Source organism: Pseudophryne corroboree, chromosome 3 (genome assembly GCF_028390025.1).
Source record: "Pseudophryne corroboree isolate aPseCor3 chromosome 3, aPseCor3.hap2, whole genome shotgun sequence".
NCBI lineage: Eukaryota > Metazoa > Chordata > Amphibia > Anura > Myobatrachidae > Pseudophryne > Pseudophryne corroboree.
In genome coordinates this window covers 767,100,128-767,123,211 of record NC_086446.1, presented here as the reverse complement: position 1 = coordinate 767,123,211, position 23,084 = coordinate 767,100,128, and the positions used below count along the sequence as shown (strand labels likewise).

At 46.2% G+C, this 23,084-nt stretch overlaps 1 protein-coding gene across 10 annotated transcripts in view; it reads left to right on the top strand.

Annotated features, from left to right (window-relative positions):
• Positions 1-17,716, top strand: part of ZNF384 (zinc finger protein 384) — an 87,170-nt gene extending 69,454 nt beyond the window's left edge. For 2 of the 10 annotated variants that reach the window (XM_063962440.1, XM_063962439.1), the window contains exons 4-11: positions 4,994-5,249; positions 5,356-5,662; positions 6,868-7,092; positions 9,736-9,918; positions 10,452-10,634; positions 10,875-10,953; positions 11,188-11,346; positions 16,680-17,716. In XM_063962440.1, the coding sequence (XP_063818510.1) occupies positions 4,994-5,249; positions 5,356-5,662; positions 6,868-7,092; positions 9,736-9,918; positions 10,452-10,634; positions 10,875-10,953; positions 11,188-11,346; positions 16,680-16,913 (1,626 nt within the window). In that variant the 3' untranslated portion in view covers positions 16,914-17,716. The remainder of the gene's footprint in view (positions 1-4,993; positions 5,250-5,355; positions 5,663-6,867; positions 7,093-9,735; positions 9,919-10,451; positions 10,635-10,874; positions 10,954-11,187; positions 11,347-16,679) is intronic. The other 8 variants (XM_063962441.1, XM_063962443.1, XM_063962444.1 and 5 more) reach the window with 8 other exon arrangements.
• The last annotated feature ends 5,368 nt before the right edge of the window (positions 17,717-23,084 follow it).

Genomic DNA, 23,084 nt, shown 5'->3' with positions numbered 1-23,084 from the left:
AAAATAAATTGTTGGTGTAACTCAGTGAGATCATTATCTTCCTTAAGTTTCTTAGCTATTACACTAATTCCTAATTCGTGCGGAATATTGGAATATAGGCTTTGGACATCAAGTGTGAGGAATCCATATGAATCTCTCCACTTGATGTCTTTGATTAAATTTAAAAAATGTGTCGTGTCTTTAATATGTGATTTAAGTGAAAAAACCCGTGGTTGTAGGTAAATATCAACATAATGTGACAAACTAGAAGTGAGGGAACCCACACCCGAAATAATAGGTCGCCCCGGGGGTGCTTGTAGGGACTTGTGTATCTTAGGGAGGTGATAATAAGTGGATACCGTGGGGTGGTGGTTATAGGGAGGAGTTCAATTTTTTATATAAATCACATGTCCAAAGCCTATATTCCAATATTCCGCACGAATTAGGAATTAGTGTAATAGCTAAGAAACTTAAGGAAGATAATGATCTCACTGAGTTACACCAACAATTTATTTTAGATTCCATACGATTTATATTAAGGCACAATTATTTTTCCTTTCTAGACACTATATATCTACAGGTGATGGGTACGGCCATGGGGACCAGGTTCGCGCCGAGTTATGCCAACCTCTACATGGGCGAGTTGGAGGACCGACTCGTGTGGGGTGGGGGATTTGGCGCGAGCCTGGTCCTCTATGGCCGGTACATAGATGATTTATTTATAATTTGGGATGGTGATATTAGTTCAGTTTCACAGTTTGTTACTTACCTGAATTCCAACACTTTTAATTTAAAGTTCACGTACACTTTTCACCCCCATAAAATTGATTTTTTGGACGTCTCCCTGGAGGTCAGAGACGGAAAAATTAATACAAAAAATTATGCGAAGGAGGTGGGGACGGATGCTTATCTACATTTTAAAAGCAGTCATTATATGCCGTGGAAGAAGAGCATCCCTAAGAGTCAATTTTTAAGACTCCGTAGAAATTGTTCAGACCTCACCTCCTTCAATATACAAGCTAAGGAAATGGTGGAAGCATTTAGGGATAGGGGATATCCCAAATCACTGGTTGAATCAGCATTAGAGGAAGTGAAAGGTAGAAACAGGGAGGATTAAAAACCACAAAAATCACTACCGAAGAAAATAAAAATAAAATTGAAGAGATATCCTTTGTCTCTACTTATAATACCTGTCATTCTGAAATCAAAAAAATTATTTCAAAGAATTATGGGATCTTAAGACAAGACCCTTTTCTTTCAACTACATTAAGTAGTAAACCTAGATTTATTTTTCGTAAAAGTAGATCTCTTAAAAGCATGTTGGCCCCTAGTTTTTTGAAAACTAAAGAAGAAAATCATAGAACTGATGGAGGTAAGAAAGATTGGCTAAACGTACATCTTAAAACAATAAAAGGGTGCTACAAGTGTGGCAAAAATAAGTGTATAACCTGTAACTTCATAGAAAATCGAAAGAAAAATGTATTGGTAGTGAGTACTAAAAAATTATTCGAAATAAATAGTCTCATTAATTGTGACACATCATACGTTATATATATGTTAACGTGTGGGTGTAATAAGAACTATATAGGACGCACGACACGCGCACTTAAGATACGATTCCTGGAGCACAGGCGGAACATCATCAAACGTATTCAAACTCATAGTGTGTCAAAACACTATGATGTGAGTCATAATGGAGATCCAAAATGCCTCAAACTCGTTGGTTTGGAATTCATTCCTCAAACCAAACGAGGAGGCGATAGATATAAGAATCTGTGCAGACAGGAGGTTTTCTGGATGTACCAGATGAACAGCATTTTTCCTGATGGCCTAAACGAGGCAGTAGAATTAAATTCAATTTTGTAGATCTGAATATAAGGGAACTTAGTCATAATCAAAAAGATGAAAAGGAAGTGTCCCATCCCTGTTCTATTCCATTTCTTCCCTACCTCGACTCTTTTCAGCTCTCAATATCCCCGTCCTTCTTTTTCCTTTTCTTTCTTTTTCCTTTTTTTCCCTTCTCCCCCCTTTTTTTCCTTTCTTACAGTCTCCTTCCCTTAGTCTTCCTATTCGCTCTCCCTAATGCAGAGGCATATAGGACCAATAATATTAACATAATAATGGTCTAATATTATTATTATTAATTGAATTAAATTTGTAATTTATGTTAATCATCCTAAATTATATATGGCCCTTGTATCGAAATATCTAAATTTACATCATTAGCATAATTATATTTGTCCATATGGACAGGATGTATACCGTAATCTTATCTTTATATACAAGTATTAAATTTTCCAAATAATATTAGTTTGGGATTAGCATATATGTATATTTATTTAAAAATTATGGCCGATTATATTATCCTCTCTCTCTCTCCCCTCTTTCATCTATATTTATAGAGTAATATCAATAGAGAAATTATAGTAAAATAAGTTAATGTGATCCTGATTTCATCAAGGACCAATGAAAAATCAATATGGGGACAAATAACTATGTTCCTTTCTGTCTGAGTCTATTCAATAATAATTTATTTTCTGTAACATAGTGAAAATAAAATAATCACAGTGATATCGCATTAAAGTTTATTTATACAATAGAAATGTTGCAACTAATCTTCTACATCTCGCTGTCACTAACAACAGTTGATCAATATAGAATTGCCCCCTCAATCTGTCAAAGCTCCGTTTATTTTCATGAGACAACGTGATCAGGTCATGTGATCGGATTCGACGAGTCACGTGACCGGGAGTAGAGCACTATGGGCAACGGGAGCCTCGTGGAGCGGTCACGTGATCGGCATTGACGAGTCACGTGACCAGGTAGCAGAGGATTATGGGCAACAGGAGCCTCGTGGAGCGGAAGAGGAACGTACACCTCTCGGATGCGCTCCACGCGGCGGAAGTAGAATTGTACAGCGAACCCGGAAGCATCATTAAATATTGTTATACAGGCGGATGCATTGCGTATTTTTTTCAATGTTTGATGATTTGGGCATTTCCTATTAGGGGCTAATATAGATCTCTATAAATAATAAATATACTGAAGTAATAACCATTGTCAAATTAAGATACATACGTCATATGACGTTTTGAACCTGGAAGTACTTCTGAATAAGTAACCATGAATTTAAATATTATGTGTTTCATTGTGATTTATTATTATATTAATAGAATTTAATTATGTGAGTCTGTCCATGAACTATTAGTAGAATATATACACTATAATTATTATAAGTTTTGATCAGTTTTAAGGTTAAGGATTGAGTGAACAGGTGCTGAATGTTAGGTCATTAGTATTGGTATAAATATCAGATCAGCTCAGCAATACAGTTATCCTCTGAAAAAGCTGTAGTGCATACAGCGAAACGCGTCAGGAACTGTTGGGTCATCAAGTGCTGATTACACTGCCTATAACCGGACCAGAACTGGACTTATAACTTTGCAGATAAACCATCTTCATTACATCCTACAACTTCCAACCTTAAAAGGATAAGGACACCGCAACTATTGAGGAACCCGGCTGGGATGTTTACAAACAACTGAAAACACCAAGGGACTTCACCTCTAGCGGGATTGGTAAAGTTGGATGGTTGACTGCGCAGACAGTCTGTTTTTCTAAAAAAAATTTCTTATCTGCCAAAACCAGTTCACCCAATAGGAACGGACTGCTTATTATAGGCACTTCACTGCTAAGACCCAATTTTTAATTGATACTATATATATTTTTATATGAGCTGTGTATATTGCTTTTTAGGCAAATGATTGCCAACATATTAAATTGATTATAATTTTACATTCAATCCTTATGTTATGGTTGCATCAGATTGGTCTGATGCTCTGTTGTTGTTCATACTGTTAACTGGGTAAGTTTATCACGAGTTATACGGTGTGATTGGTGTGGCTGGTATGAGTCTTACCCTGGATTCCAAAATGCTTTCCTTGTACTGTCAGCTCTTCCGGGCACAGTTTCCTTAACTGAGGTCTGGAGGAGGGACATAGAGGGAGGAGCCAGTGCACACCAGTACTCCTAATACTTTCTTAAAGTGCCCTGTCTCCTGCGGAGCCCGTCTATTCCCCATGGTCCTTACGGAGTCCCCAGCATCCACTACGGACTACGAGAAATAGATTTACCGGTAAGTAAAATCTTATTTTATATATATATATATATATATATATATATATATAGCGCTAAACAAATTGTAAATTCACTAAATAGATATGTGTTAATAAACAATTTAAAAAGTAATAAGCATATTAAATGGTTAAAATATATATGAACAGTCAGTTGATCTGCACCAATTGCTGGACTTGTAATAAACTCAACAATTGTGAGACTTCCTTTTTATATACTGGTGTAGTAGTTCATATTCATGAATAGGGACAACCAATCACTTTCACTTGGAACTGCATAGGATCAGTTAGTATGACACTTTACCGATCCTGTGTTCCAAAGCATGGATCCAAAACAAGGGAAGGGGGGGTCATCTGTGTGGTAACGGCAACGATAAGTGGATTCTGGTTCACAGTGGGCAGAGGGATGGCGATTTTAGCTGTCCTGCAATTCTGTGTTCCAAACTGAAGAATCCAAAGATGGTGACCCGTGCAGTAGTGGCAAACAATATTGAATGGATCCTGGTTCACAATAAGCAAGGTGGAGTCGGTAGGTTGTCCTTGCTGATGTCCCTGAGAGTCGATATGTTGTAATGAGTAGTCCAGCAACCTTGTGTTTTCAGTCTGACGCGTTTCGCTGCTCCAGGCAGCTTTATCAAAGGCCTTTGATAAAGCTGCCTGGAGCAGCGAAACTCACTGTTCATATATATTTTAACCATTTCATATGCGTCTTAATTTTTAAATTGTTTACTAAAACATGTCTATTTAGTGAATTTGCAATTTGTTCAGCGCTGTATACCTATATATATGATGGGATGTGTAGCTCCACAGCAGCTGGAGGGCCGCAGGTTAAAGACCCATGCATTAGGTGCTTCAGGACCTTCTATGTGATAATGTGTCAGTGGTGTTCCTCTCAGCAGATTGATAACTCCATGTTCCTGAACAAAGTGAAAGAACAGCTAATTCAGGAGAAAGGCTGCAATTTGGGGTCACACTACCCCGCTCTTTTGACGGTGCCCACGTCCGTTTCTCTGTCTGCGGGAATCAGCGTCGATGGAGACAACAAGGTGGAGATTCATGGGATCCCCCACAGTCAGGCATCTGTCACACAGAATATAACGGTCCTGCCTGTACCTACCACGGGGTTGATGACCGCAAGTAAGTGACGATTGTGAAACTCTGGCCATGTCTGAGTCCTTCGCTGGCCCTAACAGGTCATATATCAACCACCAATCACTTATCTATCATTTCTCTTATCACACAGCTGGCTTGGTGATCACATCCCCCTCTGGGTCACTGGTGACCACACCATCCTCTTCAGGTCAGACGTTTCCCATCTCTGCCCCCTCCACGATGATTGTGTCCACTCTGCCGGGTTCCCAGACCCTGCAAGTAGTGTCTGAGATTACCAAGGCGAAGCTCTCTGAGATGGGAGGACTGGGTACCCAAAAAACAAACCGTGGACGGAAGAAGAAGCGCATCCCGGAGCCTACACTACCAGAACTGCATGACCCTTATGACTTGTCTAACGAAGACGACGATGACCATCATAGAGATGGGAAGACATACCGGTAAGAGTCAACCTTCAGCAATGTTAGAGTAGTAGCACAGTTATATCATCTGGGGCAGAACTACATATTCATTAATGTCGAGTACACGTTTGTTGTACTGGGCCACGAATGAGCGCCGGCTGCTGTGGGGTGACTTTGTGAGTGATCTTGTTTACGCCTCTCATAAACTAGCTGGGGCAAGGCCTGGCATCCAATGTTAGACAGTAATTGGGAGAGTTCTGGTTTTATCATCTATAAAGCAGATGGGCTGAAGGGCTAGCGGAAAGGGTCAGGTTTGGATTACATGCGAAACGTACGTAACTCAGGCAGATAAAGATTTGTGAGGGAGCTGCTATGGATTAAGAAATGTGCTGTGGATTAGGATTTATATCCCACTGGATTATAGGTTATTCTGTCCAGTTTGTGTGAAACAGTTTCTGCAGTGTACTCGATGGTCTAAATATTTCTTCCTGCCACCTGGGGACTGCAGTACTTTATCTGCTTTGATTTTACAGACCATTGGCTTTGATTCTGTGAGCTGTGCTCTGTGCTGCCACTTGCCAGAGAAAATGCTTATATCCCGTGCAACAAGTCATGATAGTCTGCTAAATAGAAAAAAAATGTGTACCCTGCAGGTCTATAGGTCTGCTCGGTCCTAACCAAACTCGCAAGCTGAAGTGTGAAATATGTCCTGTCTGTGAGATGATAAAATATAATAGAACTGGTTTATGGTATGGTGGTAAGGTGCTGTCAAAATTTCACCATAACTTTTAACATGGTAAGTAGTTCCCCAATACAATTTTATCTTTGCAGTATGTAGTGAAGGGTTAAGGCGGAGGTAGCACTACTCCTCGAGAAGTTAGAGGGATTAAAGGTGAAGAACCAGGCATGGTCACATGACACTGTTTGTGATTGGCTGGTGGGAATCTGCATGCATGGGGCACACCTGACCAAAGAGAGTGCCTTATGGTAAGCTGTGAGCTGATCATTTGGTGCTTTCATCCCGTCAAGGAGGGCATACCCTTTTTTTGACAGTGCAATTAGGGGTCAGGTCTGCTTTTAAGGATCCTATGAAATATCTTGTGGGTAACTAGGTAGGCCAGTTGCATCTCCCTATATCCTTTTTTTAATGTTTCCTAATTTTTAATTCTCAAGTGTACGCTGATCCCATCAGAATCCGTCCCCGCCAGCAGAGCTAACAATCCAACCCCTGTTCTGTCCTGCAGGTGCCGCATGTGCTCCATCACCTTCTTCTCGAAGTCTGAGATGCAGATTCACTCCAAGTCTCACACAGAGGCCAAGCCCCACAAGTGCCCGCATTGCTCGAAAACCTTTGCCAACAGCTCCTACTTGGCCCAACATGTGCGCATCCATTCCGGAGCTAAGCCCTACACCTGCAGTTACTGTCAGAAAGCCTTCCGCCAGCTCTCCCACCTCCAGCAGCACACACGGTAAGGGGAGCGGTGATCTACCGGAGGGATGAGCGGGAGGGTGGGACCTCTGGGACGAGTGTGTAAGAGCAGGCTGGGGGCAACGGATAGAGCTGAAGCAGCAGTGGGTGTAGCAGGGGAAAATGTTTGATCTTTAAAGGTTTTGCAGAGTTTGTATTGTGCATTATGGAAAAGTAGGTTTGTGCCTGCGGAATTGTTAGGCGTGCTTTGTATGCGTGAAGTCTCTGCACAAGCGTTCCACAGTGTCTCTCACACACACACACACACACACACACACACACACTCTCTCTCACTCTCTACTGGACATTGAACGTGTGGATGCAGTCTGCGTGTAGTGATTATATGGCATTGTTAGGATGATATTTGACGTGAATGTGTTACCCAGTACCTTGGCAATAGGGAGTGTTTCCATTCAGACATTGTGTCACATGTCTCATAACCTTTCCATTTACACATCCCCTCTGCACTGTATGCTTTGTTTTCTCTCTGTTATTACATCATGCCCCACCATATGTGATGCTATGTTGTCATGTAACACGACCTGCCCTCGCATTCTACTGACTAGTCTCTTGTGATTACTGATGCGTTGCCAATTGATCCATCTCTTCACTTGTTCTGTCTTCTAGTCCCTATCTGCCTGCTGTCTGCTTCTTGATCCCTTGTCTGGCTTCCCTCTCTCTCTCCCTGCACAATCTCTTCTCCCCCTCGCCTGTATCTCATTGCTCCTCCTCTTTAATCTTCACTCTCCTCCTAAGAATAGTTTAAAATTCAACAAACTACGCACCTTATGGAGGTACTGTAATAGGCTGTGACTTGCTGGCATCGGCGAGATCCTGGTGTGTCTGTCCGATGTTTTAAAGTGGCAATCATTGAACAGGCAAAACCGGGTTGGTTTCGCCTTTTTAAAGGATTGCCTCTTAAAAACATTGAGTAGACCCACTGGGATCTGCAAGCCCAGGCTGTTCCATTTCCTGCTATGACTCCGCACTCTGGGGGTAATTCAGAGTTGATCGTAGCAGAAAATTTGTTAGCAGTTTAGCAAAACCATGTGCACTGCAGGTGGGCCAGATGTAACATGTGCAGAGAGAGTTAGATTTGGGCGGGTTATTTTGTTTCTGTGCAGGGTAAATACTGACTGCTTTACTTTTACACTGCAATTTAGATTTCAGTTTGAACACACCCCACCCAAATCTAACTCTCTCTGCACATGTTATATCTGCCCGCTGCACTGCACATGGTTTTGCCCAACTGCTAACAAACTTGCTGCTACGATCAGGTCTGAATTACCACCTCTGTTCTTATTGTTTTTCTTAATCTCCTCCTCTAAGGCGAGCTGTTTTGTAGACCTCTCCACACGAGTCATTGAGGAAGTCCATTTTTCATCACTAAACCTTTTTGAATTTTTTGTTTTTCTTTCCTCATCCATCCAGGTTTCATATTCATGTTTCCTATGTATATATGCTGCATACAGGTGCTCTGTCTCAATCCCACTAACAGCTGCTTAGCCTGTCACCCACAGGTACAACATTCACTAGGCTCACAGTTCACCTGGCCCTACTCTCTGTACACTCTATAGTCATTACAACACCCCACCTCTGCCACTACTACCACATATAGTATATACACTGGCCTTACCTCATAGCCACTGCTGGCTTGGATAGATATAAACCCTATGTTCCTCCATGTGTTTGAGTGATAATAGTATGCAGAATCTTTGCTGGATTACAGCATACATGATTAGGAATTAAGCTGGTGGGCAGTGCAGTAGGAAAGCAGCAGGTCACACAAGATCAGAAAGCCTGCCCAAAAAGTGGCTTGGCTTACTTAGACAACCCATCTATTAAGGGAAATCCACCCATTGACCTCTCTGTCACAGCCATGCATTACCAGCAGCTGAGAGAGAATTTTCATCAGTGAGAGACTTAAACTCCCTCTGTACACAGTACGTGTATGGTAAATGTTTTTCCAAATCATTTAGGAGCTGTATTTACTACAAATCCTTAGCTCAATAGATGGCATTTAGGATGGTTAGGGTCAGCCAGCAATGACAGCTATCTTTTCTTCCAGCTAGCAGCACTGGTAGTATTCAACAGGGTTCTGGTAGGAGGTACAAGGGAGGTATCACCAAAGTAGGTCCTCCACTTGATAAGGAAGGTGTCACCAAAGGAGGTCCACCACTTAATAAGGGAGGTGTTCCCAAAGGAGGTCCACCACTTAATAAGGGAGGTGTCCCCAAAGGAGGTCCACCACTTAATAAGGGAGGTGTCCCCAAAGGAGGTCCACCACTTAAGGGAGGTTTCACCAAAGGAGGTCCACCACTTAATAAATGACAAACCATATGTAGACTGTAAATGCAGTGGCCTCGCTCTGACATTGATATTACTAGGAAGAGTATTATAAGGGTCAGGGCTGCTTGATGCTCAGATCAGGTTCTAGAAGAGCTTAGCTGCGAGACGATGCTCAAGAAGTTACATCACTAGATCACTTTGGAATGCCCATGCTCTACACATGTATGCTGCAGAACTCTCCCCTGCACCAAGACGCACACCCTTACCAGCAGCACACCTGTACAGTCAGCCTGCCTGCCTAACCACATTCATTGTCACAACCGTTCCAGACCCAATTTTTCTGTCGTTCTGGCAGGATCCACACGAAGGTGCACAGTGCGGTCTCCAAGCCCCACAAGTGCCCGTACTGCTCCAAATCCTTCGCCAACCGCTCCTACCTGACGCAGCACGTGCGCATCCACTCGGGGGCCAAGCCCTACAACTGCCGCTACTGTCTGAAGGCCTTCCGCCAGCTCTCTCACCTCCAGCAGCACACACGGTAAGGGGGCAGGAGGAGAGAGCTGGGGGAGCCCCGACACCAGCATGTATCTTTCCCCACCCACCTAACAATGTACAGTCACCATACATATACAGGCTTTTCCCTGCTCCCTATCACCTGTAGTTTGGGGGGGGTAGGGGGGGGGGGGGGGTTAAACTCCAGCACTGGGTCGCTAAAATGTTCCTCAACCCATTTGCCCTTTAAAAGTTCCACAGATGTGGTTGCACTGCAAGCTTGTCCACTGCCATTAATGCATTCAGGGGTCCCCATCATTGTTGTATGTATAAGATCTCACCTTGCCATACACAGTCAGAGGTCACATAGCGACACTTTGCACTCCATATACTATCAGGGTTTGTACTAATACAGTTCTCTTACAGTTGGGTACCACTAATTGTTTGTGCACCCGCAGAATTAGTTTGTCCCCCCTTCTCTTAGGCTACACCAGTGGACATACATGGTGTACTAGTACACAAGTGTCTTATCCAAGCTTCATAATGGTCCCAGACCCAACCTTTGTGTTGTTCTGGCAGGATCCACACGAAGGTCCACATTGCTGTATCCAAGCCCCACAAGTGCCCGCACTGCTCCAAAACCTTCGCCAACAGCTCCTACCTGACTCAGCACGTGCGCATCCACTCGGGGGCTAAGCCGTACAACTGCCGCTACTGTCAGAAGGCCTTCCGCCAGCTCTCTCACCTCCAGCAGCACACACGGTAAGGGGGCAGGAGGAGAGAGCTGGGGGAGCCCTAACACCAGCATGCGCCCTCCTTCCCCCCACCTACCGCATGCACACGTGTCTGAATGGAAACCGGGTCAGGGGTGGGATGACATCCTGTCTGCTCATTTCACCCCCATTAACATCCCCTCCCCTCCCTGCGCTGCTTTCCCGTGTTTGCCCCTTACTACCAGAGAGGTCTCTCTTATTTCATGCTTTATTTCATCTCTTCGTGCAGGATTCACACAGGAGACCGGCCCTACAAATGCGTCCACCCCGGGTGTGACAAGGCCTTCACCCAGCTGTCCAACCTCCAGGTATTGAGATATTTCTTTTTTTTTTTTTTTTTTTTCATGTTCATCGTACGGGTATAATGTTTCCTGATGGTAAAATAGTGTTGCTTTCTTTGCAGGTGATTTTTCTTTTTTATGAATTGAAAACTTTCTGACTTTTGTTTATTTTGCTGTATCTCTGTTTTGTTCTGATTTGTTCACAGCTTATTATTGACTTTTATAAGTGCTGCATAATTTATATCTTCACCTGTCATTCAGTCACACAGGAGGCAGCACAACAAAGATAAACCATTCAAGTGCCACAACTGCCACCGGGCGTACACCGACGCTACATCCCTAGAGGTCCACCTGTCTACTCACACCGTCAAACATGCGAAAGTGTACACGTGTTCCATCTGTAGCCGAGCGTATACTTCGGTGTGTTTCAGCCATTTCCCCATAAATATTTATTCTAATAATACCCAATATACCTCACACCACGACTTACCTGTCTGATCCTCTCCCTGGTGCATGTCTTTTTTGATCCTGGCCCTTACTGGTTCTCTTCCTCGCCTAGATTTTCTTGCTGTGTCCATTATTTCTTCCTATGATTTCTCTCCTCTTCCTTCCTTCCTTCCTTCCTTCCTTCCTTCCTTCCTTTCTTTCTTTTTTTTTTTCTTTTTTTCATTTCTTTTCCTTTGTCTTTTTCTTTCTGTTTGTCTTTTTCTTTCTTTCTTTTTTTCTTTCTTTCTTTTTTTTTTCTTTTTTTTTTTCTTTTTATTCTTTCTCTTTTTTTTCTTTTTCTTTCGCTCTTTCTTTCTTTCTTTCTCTCTTTTTCTTTCTTTCTCTTTTTCTTTCTTTCTTTCTTTCTTTCTTTCTTTCTCTTTTTCTTTCTTTCTCTTTTTCTTTCTTTCTCTTTTTCTTTCTTTCTCTCTTTCTTTCTTTCTTTCTTTCTCTCTTTCTTTCTTTCTTTCTTTCTTTCTTTCTTTCTTTCTTTCTTTCTTTCTTTCTTTCTTTCTTTCTTTCTTTCTTTCTTTCTCTTTCTCTTTCTTTCTCTCTTTCTTTCCTTTTCTTTTCTTTTCTCCTTCTTCCACTAGGGGACACTGGAGAGCAGTCACAATGGGGATATAGTAGGTAGTAACTGGGAGCTGGCACTTTAAAACTCTAACACTGTGGCTAGCTCTTCCCCTACTATGTCCCCCCTCCAAGCCAGTCTTTAATTTGTTCCCAATGGAGCTGGTCACTCTTGGGTTTTTTCTCTTTTTTTCTTTTCTTCTTCTTTCTTCACAGACTGGCAGCTCTGCCTCTGCCAGTCTGCACCGCAGCAGCTGCCGGCGGGGTCCCATCGCAGCTGCATGTGGCTTGGGATGGTCCCCGGCTGAAGGAGACACTGAGCTCTCTGGAGCTGGCTGGACACCGCGGCGCGTGTCGGGGCCACTCCATCAGCAGAAGACTCCGGCAGCAGGGCAGCGGTGAGTATAACAGGCAAAAAATTCCCTTTTATGTGAGGATTGTGGGTCGGAGCCATCTGCTCAGCCCTCATCACAGCCGCAGAACATTCCGGTTTGGACTACACAGCTCTCAGAGGTTATGTCCCAACTGCCAACTTGTCCCGATGCCTGAGCCTGAATCACCAAGGGCTCGTTCCCTGGCGAAATCAGTTGAAGGGCTCTCTAAGGCGGTACTCCCTTCCCAGGCCCCGTCCTTTAGTTCCCCTCCACAAGTTTCAAAAAAGAGATTGCTAGCCTCAGTGTTACATGACTCTGACGATGAAATGCCTCTATTGGAAGAGGCGGTGGTAAAGGTACAGGATACTGATGACGATCAGGTTTATGAGGACTCTGAACCAGTAGCTCAGGGTATTGAGGCGCTTATTACTGCTGTTCGCTCAGTATTACAGGTGGAGGAGACGGAGCAGGACACCTTACGTCCTTCAAGGTTTGGCACCAACCAAAGACTGCCGGTGACCTTTCCAGTTTCGGAGGAGCTGGATGCGCTCATAACGGCAGCTTGGAAACATCCGGATGCAAAATTTCAGGTATCGAAGAAAATTTTGTCTTCCTATCCTTTTCCCGCAGATAGCAGGAAGCGTTATGAGACCTCTCCGATTGTGGATCCTTCGGTGTCTCGTCTGTCCAAGAAGACGGTTCTGCCGGTTCCTGGAGCGACTTCGCTGAAGGAAGCGTCTGATAGGAAGTTGGAACCCACCTTGAAGACCATTGACTTGGCGGCGGGGGTGTTACATCGCCCGGCACAGGTAGGTTGTTGGGTCAACAAGGCGATGGAAGCTTGGGCAGAACAATTGTCCTCTGGACTTCATGGCGATTTGCCTGCGGATCAACTGATACCATTGGCAGAACACATTCGCGAATCAGCCCTTTTATCTTTGCGAGGCTTCCAAGGGCGTCTGTATCCTCAGAGCTAGGATTTCCTCTTTGGCAATTTCGGCCCGCAGAGCTCTCTGACTGCGGCAGTGGCAGGCGTATGCTGAATCCAAAAGGGCAGCAGAAGCGTTGCCCTTCATGGGAGAGGTCCTATTCAGAAAGGATTTGGATGCCTGGATTTCTCAGGCCACTGGTGGTAAGTCCACTAATCTTCCCTCTGCTGCTCCAGCCTCTTGGAGGCCCTATACGGGTCCTTCCTTTCGGTCCTTTCGTGCCCTTCCAGGTTTCGAGGCCAGGCCAGGGGCGGAGCTTCCATCTGCCGTGAACATAGAGGCAGAGGTTCCACAGCCTCCGCCCAGTCAGAGATGAAGTCCTCCACCGCATGACGGGCTTCCCTCACACCTGTGAGACCACAGGGTGGGAGCTCGTCTGTGGGATTTCAGGGAGGCCTGGGTACAATCCTGTCCAGATGCTTGGGTCAGGGATCTCGTCATTTACGATTACAAACTCGATTTTCAAACCCGGCCGCCTCAGCGTTTCCTCCCCATGGGTTTGCCAGTTTCCAACGACAGAAGAGTGGCCTTGCAGGCAGCGGTTCAGAAGGATCTCAATCCGTTTTTGAGGGTATTCAAGTTCAAGATGAAATCCCTTCAGTCTGTTATTGCAGGGTTGGAGCAAAACGAGTTCTGGCGTCTTTGGACATCAAGGATGCATACTTACATGTTCCCATTTGGCCTCCTCATCAGGCTTTTCTCCGGTTCGTGATACAGGACGCTCATTTCCAGTTCCAGGCCCTTCCGTTCGGTCTCTTTTCTGCTCCCAGAGTGTTCACAAAGGTGGCAGTCATGATGGCCCTACTTCGGAAGCAGGGTGTGACTACTGTCCCCTATCTGGACGATCTGCTAATAAAGGCACACTCTGCAGACCTGTTGCTTCAGAATATCCGGATAACCCAGGACCACCTGATTCGGCACGGGTGGATCCTGAACTTCCCGAAGTCTCACTTATGCCCCTCACAACGGTTGCTGTTCTTGGGGATGCTTCTCGACACGGTCCGTCAGAAAGTTTTCCTTCCTCAGAACAAGATCCTCTCTCTTCAGACGCTGGTGAGTTCGGAACTTCGACACCATCGGGTATCGGTGTATCTGTGCATTTTTTCTTCTGGGGAAGATGGTAGCGGCGTTCAAAGCTTTTCCATATGGACGCTTCCACTCGAGACCTTTCCAACTGTGTCTTCTACATCAGTGGTCAGGGTCTCATCTATTCCTTCATCAGCGGGTGAGTGGTCACTCCATCCCCAGGTTTTTATCAGCTGGTCCGCCGGTGGGGAAGACCACAGACCGACCTCATGGCGTCCCGCCTGAACCATCAACTGCCTCTGTATTCCTCTCGGACGCGGGACCCGGCGGCGGCCGTGGATGCCCTCACGGCTCCTTGGAATTTCCGGTTCCTTTACCTCTTTCCTCCTTTCCCATTGTTGCCTCGGGTTCTGCAACGCATCAAGAGAGAAGACGCACTGGTCCTCCTTGTGGCTCCAGATTGGCCGCGCAGGACTTGGTACTCCGCCCTACACCTGTTGTCAGTAGCGGAGCCTTGGCACCTGCCATTACGAGACGATCTGCTACAACAGGGTCCTTTTCTTTATCCAGACTTACGCAGGCTACGTTTGACGGCGTCTCTGTTAAAAAGGCCATCTTGAAAAGGAAGGGGATTCCTCGTACGGTTATACCTACTATGCTCCAGGCTAGAAAGTCCGTCACATCGTCTCACTACTACCGCATTTGGAAGGCTTATGTAGCCTGATGTGAACGTCGAGAGTTTTCTCCTTCAGTTTTTCCTTTAGCCCGCCTTCTCAGTTTTCTGCAGACGGGTTTCTCGGCAGGGCTACGACTGGGTTCACTAAAGGTTCAGGTCTCTGCTCTTTCGTTTTTCTTCCAGAAGAAAATAGCCTTGCTGCCGGAAGTTCAGACCTTCTTTCAGGAGGCTCTACGAATACAACCTCCCTTTCGCCCTCCGACAGCACCATGGCACCTCAAACTGGTCCTCTCTTTTCTGCAGTCTTCGTTATTTGAGCCTCTGGAGTTGGTGGAGATGAAATATCTCACCTGGAAGGTGGTCCTTCTCCTGGCTCTGGCTTCGGCCAGACGCGTGTCGGAACTTGGGGCTCTCTCTTGTCGACCTCCATACTTGGTGTTTCATGCTGATAGGGCTGAGCTCTGTACTCGTATGTCTTTTCTACCGAAGGTGGTGTCCGATTTTCACATCAATCAGCCACCCCTGGTTCCGGCCCTCTCAGAGGACTCTCCGGATTCGAGATCGTTGGATGTTGTGAGGGCGCTCAAGATCTATGCGGCTATTCGGAAGTCGGACTCCTTATTTGTTCTGTACGATGCTGCCCGGCGTGGTTGGCAGGCTTCTAAGCAGACGTTGTCCCGATGGATTCGGCTGACCATCAGACAAGCTTATTTGGCGGCTTCGCGAGGGCCTCTGTCTTCAATTTCGACGCGCTCTGTAGGGCCCTCATGGGCGGCCACCCGCGGGGTCTCCATGACTACTTTATGTTGTGCAGCTACTTGGTCGGGCCGACATACGTTTGTCAAGTTTTACAGGTTTGACACTTTTGCGGCCTCTGCATCACAGTTTGTCCGAGCGGTTTTACAGGACTCTCAGCGCGCTCCCTCCCGTCTTGGGATCTCTGGACGTCCCCATTGTGACTGCTCTCCAGTGTCCCCTAGTGGATCAAGGAGAAATCAGGATTTTGGTACTTACCGATAAATCCCTTTCTCCGATTCCACAGGGTACACTGGACACCCACCCAGCGCTGTTTCCTCCTTATTCACTTTACTGTTTGCAGGTCACTGTGTGACTGCTTGTTTTGGTCAGGTTAACCTTTTTTTCTAATAGGTTTTCTAGGTTTGTTTTTAGTGTTGTCCTGGTTTACAGGGCTTCGTTAACCTCTTCTACTTTAACATTGGTCTCTTCCAGCTCTCCTCGGGCACAGTATTACATAGACTGGCTAGGAGGGGGGACATAGTAGGGGAGGAGCTAGCCACAGTGTTAGAGTAATAAAGTGCCAGCTCCCAGTTACTGCCTACTATATCCCCATTGTGACTGCTCTCCAGTGTCCCCTGTGGAATCGGAGAAAGGGATTTATTGGTAAGTACCAAAATCCTGATTGATTTTCTTTCTTTATTTTTCTTTCTCTTTCTCTTTCTCTTTCTCTTCTCTCTCTCTCTCTCTCTCTCTCTCTCTCTCTCTCTCTCTCTCTCTCTCTCTCTCTCTCCCTCTCTCCCCTGCATCCTCCTGTTCAGCCTCCCCATATCTTCCTGTATTTACTCGTAGTTGCCTTTCTCTGAACTCTTGTCCGCTTTCTTCCTCTCACTCCAGGAAACCTACCTGATGAAACATATGAGGAAACACAACGCACCAGAGACTCAACAGCCTCCCCCTACACAGGTCCTGACCTCTCAAGCACATTTCACGCCTGTGTCCCAAGCCTCCACATCTGATGGACCTCAGTGCTCCTTCGACATGAATCCCTTCAAGACTGATCATCACAAGGACTTATGTTTGACAGTCTCCACCAGCGCCATTCAAGTGGAGCATCTTGCCAGTTCCTAGTTATACACATGGGCGGGGTGGGGTACAAATATCCGTGCGAGAGGGGAGGTTTTGGACCAGACAAACATGGGAAGCATTAAGAGGTCTGGACCAGACCATTCTTGGTGGGTAGGGGTAATGAGAGTGACAAAAAAGCAAGTACCATTATGGGCAGGAACTTTGGCTTGACAGTAACACAGAAGGCAGAGAGAATGGACTTGTATGCCGCCTCAGTAATGAGAGAGGTGTTCAAGCTGTTACAAGAATTGCTGGAGCCCCGAACATGCACCAAAGCCCGGCTGAACCCCTTCGTGCTACTGCTGCTTGCTGAGAGTATACATTATTAGCACACTGAGAAAATGCAGTGCGCCAGCAGTGTTATAAACCCGCACTGCGTTCTGTGAGAGCCTGCAGTGACGGTGGACAGGATTATGCTGTGTGGGGAGCCAGTGTTATGGATGGACTGCAGTGCACAGCCAGCAATACTGCCCATATGGGACAGGTCGGGGGAAGAATGGTTTATGAACTTTGGACTTTTTTTATTTTATACCCTTATACGTAAATAGGGGAAGGGAGGGATTTCTGTATTATATATTATTTTATCCTTATCTGGTTCCTGCTCTTGGTCACCTTACATCTTCCATGGAAGTATGCTGCATAGGATGGAGGGGGGAGGCCATAAAACAACTGACATTGCTGGTCTCAGGCCAGGAAGTGACACTCTGCATTATAGGTTATATTAGCTAGATCTGCTAATCTTCCAGGGAAGGGTTGTTAAGCCTGTGTCCTGGATATCATTATGTATAAATATATACAGAACAAAATGTCTATATCCACTGCTTATTTACCGCTGTTGCTTATTATTTTATTTTTGTTTTGTTATGATGATATATCGCATAGTGACGGGGCATTAGCAGGTGGTTAGGCCCCATCTCATGGTTTTCCTCCCACCTCAGCCTCACTCATCTATGTCATTCTATACCCGATCCTAACCATCCTGTCCTCCAACCTCAACTGGGGTTTTATGCCTCTCCTCAATAACCTGGTCTCCGCCTGGGGCTTAGCCTCCCTTCCTGAGACTGATTGACATGTTCTCCTGACCAGCCTAGTATCTGACTCTGCCCCCCCCCTGTCTCTGACCTATCTCCTTCCTGTCTTTACTCCTCTGACTGACCTGATCTCTCTTGTCCACCTGTCTCTGTACCGCCCTCTCCACACCTGACTATCCTGCTCCCTGCCCTGTTGCCTCACTTTAGTAACCTGGTCTGGTTTATTGTCCCTCTTTTCTGCTTACTGTTGATCAGTTCATCTTCGGAGGTTCATCAAGAAAATCTTTTTCTCTAACGTCCTAGTGGATGCTGGGAACTCCGTAAGGACCATGGGGAATAGCGGGCTCCGAAGGAGGCTGGGCACTCTAGAAAGATCTTAGACTACCTGGTGTGCACTGGCTCCTCCCACTATGACCCTCCTCCAAGCCTCAGTTAGATTTCGTGCCCGGCCGAGGTTGGATGCACACTAGGGGCTCTCCTGAGCTCTTAGAAAGTTATAGTCTTAGAATTTGTTATTTTCAGTGAGACCTGCTGGCAACAGGCTCACTGCAGCGAGGGACTAAGGGGAGAAGAAGCGAACTCGCCTGCTTGCAGCCGGATTGGGCTTCTTAGGCTACTGGACACCATTAGCTCCAGAGGGATCGACCGCAGGCCCAGCCTTGATGTTCGGTCCCGGAGCCGCGCCGCCGTCCCCCTTACAGAGCCAGAAGCAAGAAGATGGTCCGGAAAATCGGCGGCATGAAGACTCTGTCTTCACCAAGGTAGCGCACAGCACTGCAGCTGTGCGCCATTGCTCCTCTCACACACTTCACACTCCGGTCACTGAGGGTGCAGGGCGCTGGGGGGGGCGCCCTGAGGCAGCAATAAAAACACCTTGGCTGGCTAAAATACCTCAATATATGGCCCCAGGGGCTATATATGAGGTAAATACCCCTGCCAGAATTCCATAAAAAACGGGAGAATAGGCCGCGAAAAAGGGGCGGAGCCTATCTCCTCAGCACACTGGCGCCATTTTTCCCTCACAGCTCGGCTGGATGGAAGCTCCCTGGCTCTTCCCTGCAATTCTACAGTACAGTAAGAGGGAAAAGAGAGGGGGGCATTAAAATTGGCACTGTATACAGTATATTATATAAAAGCTATTAGGGACATAACTCAGTTAGTCCCTGTATATATATAGCGCTCTGGTGTGTGCTGGCATACTCTTACTCTGTCCCCCCAAAGGGCTTTTGTGGGTCCTGTCCTCGTTTAGAGCATTCCCTGTGTGTCTGCGGTGTGTCGGTACGGCTGTGTCGACATGTTGAATGAGGAGGCTTATATGGTGACAGAACAGAGGCCGATACCAGAGTGGATGGATAGGTGAAAGGTATTAACCGACAGTGTCAACTCCTTACATAAAAGGGTGGATGACGTAACAGCTGTGGGACAGCCGGCTTCGCAGCCCGCGCCTGCCCAGGCGTCTCAAAGGCCATCAGGGGCTCAAAAACGCCCGCTCTCTCAGATGGCAGACACAGATGTCGACACGGAGTCTGACTCCAGTGTCGACAAGGTGGAGACATATACACAATCCACTAGGAACATCCGTGACGTGATCCCGGCAATAAAAAATGTGTTATACATTTCTGACTTTGACCCAAGCACCTCTAAAAATGGGTTTTAGGTTTGGGGAGAAAAAACAGGCAGTGTTTTGTTCCCCCATCAGATGAATAAATGAAGTGTGTGAAAGCGTGGGTTCCCCCGTTAAGAAACTGGTAATTTATAAAAAGTTACTGATGGCGTACCCTTTCCCGCCAGGTGGATAAGTTACGCTGGGAGATATCCCCTAGGGTGGATAAGGCGCTCACACGTTTGTCAAAAAAGGTGGCACTGCCGTCTTAGGATACGGCCACTTTAATAGGTACCTGTTGATAAAAAACAGGAGGCTATCCTGAAGTCTGTATTTACACACTCAGGTACTAGACTGAGACCTGCAGATAGTGCTGCTGCAGCGTGGTCGGTGACCCTGTCAAACAGGGATACTAGTTGGCAAACATAAAAACATATTAAAGACGTCGTCTTATATATGGGGGATGCACAGAGGGATATTTTGCCGGCTGGCATCCAAAATAAATGTAATGTCCATTCTGTCAGGAGGGTATTAGAGACCTGTCACTGGACAGGTGATGCTGACTTAAAAAGCGCATAGAGAGCCTTATAAGGGTGAGGAATTATTTGGGGATGGTCTCTGGGACCTCGTATCCACAGCAACTGCTGGGAAGAAATAATTTTACCTCAGGTTTCCTCACAGACAAAGGTACAGTCCTTTCGGCTTCAGAAACAAATGGCGCTTCCTTTCTGTACAGAGACAAGGGTAGAGGGAAAAAAGCTGCACCAGTCAGCCTGTTCCCAGAATCAAGATTCTTCCCCCGCCTCCTGTGAGGCCACACCATGACGCGGGTGCTCCACAGGTGTAGCCAGGTACGGTGGGGGGCCGTCTCAAAAATTTCAGCAATTAGTGGGCTCGCTCACAGGTGGATCCCTGTTTCTTTCAAGTAGTATTTCAGGGGTACAAGCTGGAATTCGAGATGTCTCCCCCCAGCCGTTTCCTAAAATATGCCTTGCGGACAACTCCCTCAGGCAGGGAGGCTGTGCTAGAGGCAATTAATAAGCGGTATTCCCAGCAGGTAATACTCAAGGTGCCCCTACTTCAACAAGGACGGGGTTACTATTCCACACGGGTTGGGGTACCGAAACCGCATGGTTCGGTGTGACCCATTTTATATTTAAAATCCTTGAACACAAAAATTCAAGTTTAAGATGGAATCGCTCAGGGCGGTTATTCCAAGCCTGGACGAGGGGGATTACATGGTATCCTGGGACATCAAGGATGCTTACCTGCATGTCCCCATTTACCATCCTCGCCAGGAGTACCTCAGATTTGTGGTACAGGATTACCATTACCAAGTCCAGACACTGCCGTTTGGACTGTACATGGCAACGAGGGTGTTTTATCAAGGTAATGGCCGAAATGTTGATACTCCTTCAAAAAAAGGGAGTTGTAATTATCCCGTACTTGGACAATCTCGTTATAAGGGCGAGGTCCAAGGAGCAGTTGGTAGTCGGGGTAGCACTATTTTGGAAAGTGCTACAACAGCATGGTTGGATTCTAAACAGTCCAAAGTCACAGCTGGTTCCTATGACACGTCTACTGTTCCTGGGGATGGTTCTGGACATAAACCAGAAATAGTGTTTCTCCCGGAGGAGAAAGCCAAGGAGTTGTCATCTCTAGTCAGAGACCTCCTGAAGCCAAAATAGGTAGCGGTGCATCATTGCACGCGAGTCCTGGGAAAAATGGTAGCTTCCTACGAAGCAATCCCATTAGGCAGGTTCCATACAAGAACTTTTCAGAGGGACCTGTTGGACAAGTGGTCCGGATCGCATCTTCCGATGCATAGGCTGATAACCCTGTCTCCAAGGACCAGGGTAGCTCTACTGTGGTGGCTGCAGAGTGCCCATCTTCAAGAGGGCCGCAGGTTCGGCATACAGGACTAGGTCCTAGTGACCATGGATTCCAGCCTTTGAGGCTGGGAGGCAGTCACACAGGGAAGAAATTTCCAGGGACTTTGGTCAAGTCAGGTTATTTCCCTACACATAAATATTCTGGACCTGAGGGCCATTTACAATGCCCTGAGGCCGGCAAGGCCTCTGCTTCAAAACCAGCCGGTACTGATCCAATCAGACAACATCACGGCAGTCGCCCATGTAAACCAACAGGGCGGCACAAGAAGCAGGATGGCGATGGCAGAAGCCACAAGGATTCTCCGATAGGCGGAAAATCATGTGTTAGCACTGTCAGCAGTGTTCATTCCCGGAGTGGACAACTGGGAAGCAGATCTTCTCAACAGACACGACCTCCACCCGGGAGAATGGGGACTTCCTCCAGAAGTCTTCCAATAGGATTGTACACCATTGGGAAAGGCCACAGATGGACATGATGGCGTCCCGCCTCAACAAAAAGCTATAAAAGATATTGCACCGGGTCAAGGGACCCTCAGGCGATAGCTATGGACGCTCTGGTAACACCGTGGGTGTACCAGTCGGTTTATGTGTTCTCCCCTCTGCCTCTCATACCAAAGGTACTGAGAATAATAAGAAGGCGAGGAGTAAGAACGATACTCGTGGATGGCCAAGAAGAGCTTGGTACCCAGAACTTCAAGAATTTATATCAGAGGACCCATGGCCTCTGCCACTCAGACAGGACCTGCGGCAGCAGGGGCCCTGTCTGTTCCAAGACTTACCGCGGCTGCGTTTGTCGGCATGGCGGTTGAACGCCGGATCCTGAAGGAAAAGGGCATTCCGGAGGAAGTCATTCCTACGCTTACTAAAGCCAGGAAAGAGGTTACAGCAACTCATTATCACCGCATATGGCGAAAATATGTTGCATGGTGTGAGGCCGAAAGGGCCCCAACAGAGGAATTTCAACTAGGTCGATTTCTGCATTTCCTGCAAGCAGGAGTGACTATGGGCCTTAAATTGGGTTCCATTAAGGTACAGATCTCGGCTCTGTCGATTTTCTTTCAAAAAGAACTAGCTTCAGTACCTGAAGTTCAGACATTTATAAAAGGAGTGCTGCAGAGTCAGCCCCCGTTTGTGCCTCCTGTGGCACCTTGGGATCTCAACGTGGTGTTGAGTTTCTTAAAATCACATTGGTTTGAACCACTAAAAACCGTGGATCTGAAATATCTCACGTGGAAGGTGGTTATGTTATTGGCCTTGGCTTCTGCCAGGCGAGTATCAAAGTTGGCGGCTTTGTCTTGTAAAAGCCCTTATTTGATTTTCCATATGGATAGGGCAGAATTGAGGACTCGTCCCCAGTTTCTCCCAAAGGTGGTGTCAGCGTTTCACCTGAACCAGCCTATTGTGGTGCCTAGGCTACTAGGGACTTGGAGGACTCCAAGTTGCTAGACGTTGTCAGGGCACTGAAAATATATGTTTCCAGAACGGCTAGAGTCAGAAAATCTGACTCGCTGTTTATCCTATATGCACCTAACAAGCTGGGTGCTCCTGCTTCTAAGCAGACTATTGCTCGTTGGATTTGTAGTACAATTCAGCTTGCACATACTGTGGCAGGCCTGCCACAGCCAAAATCTGTCAATGCCCATTCCAC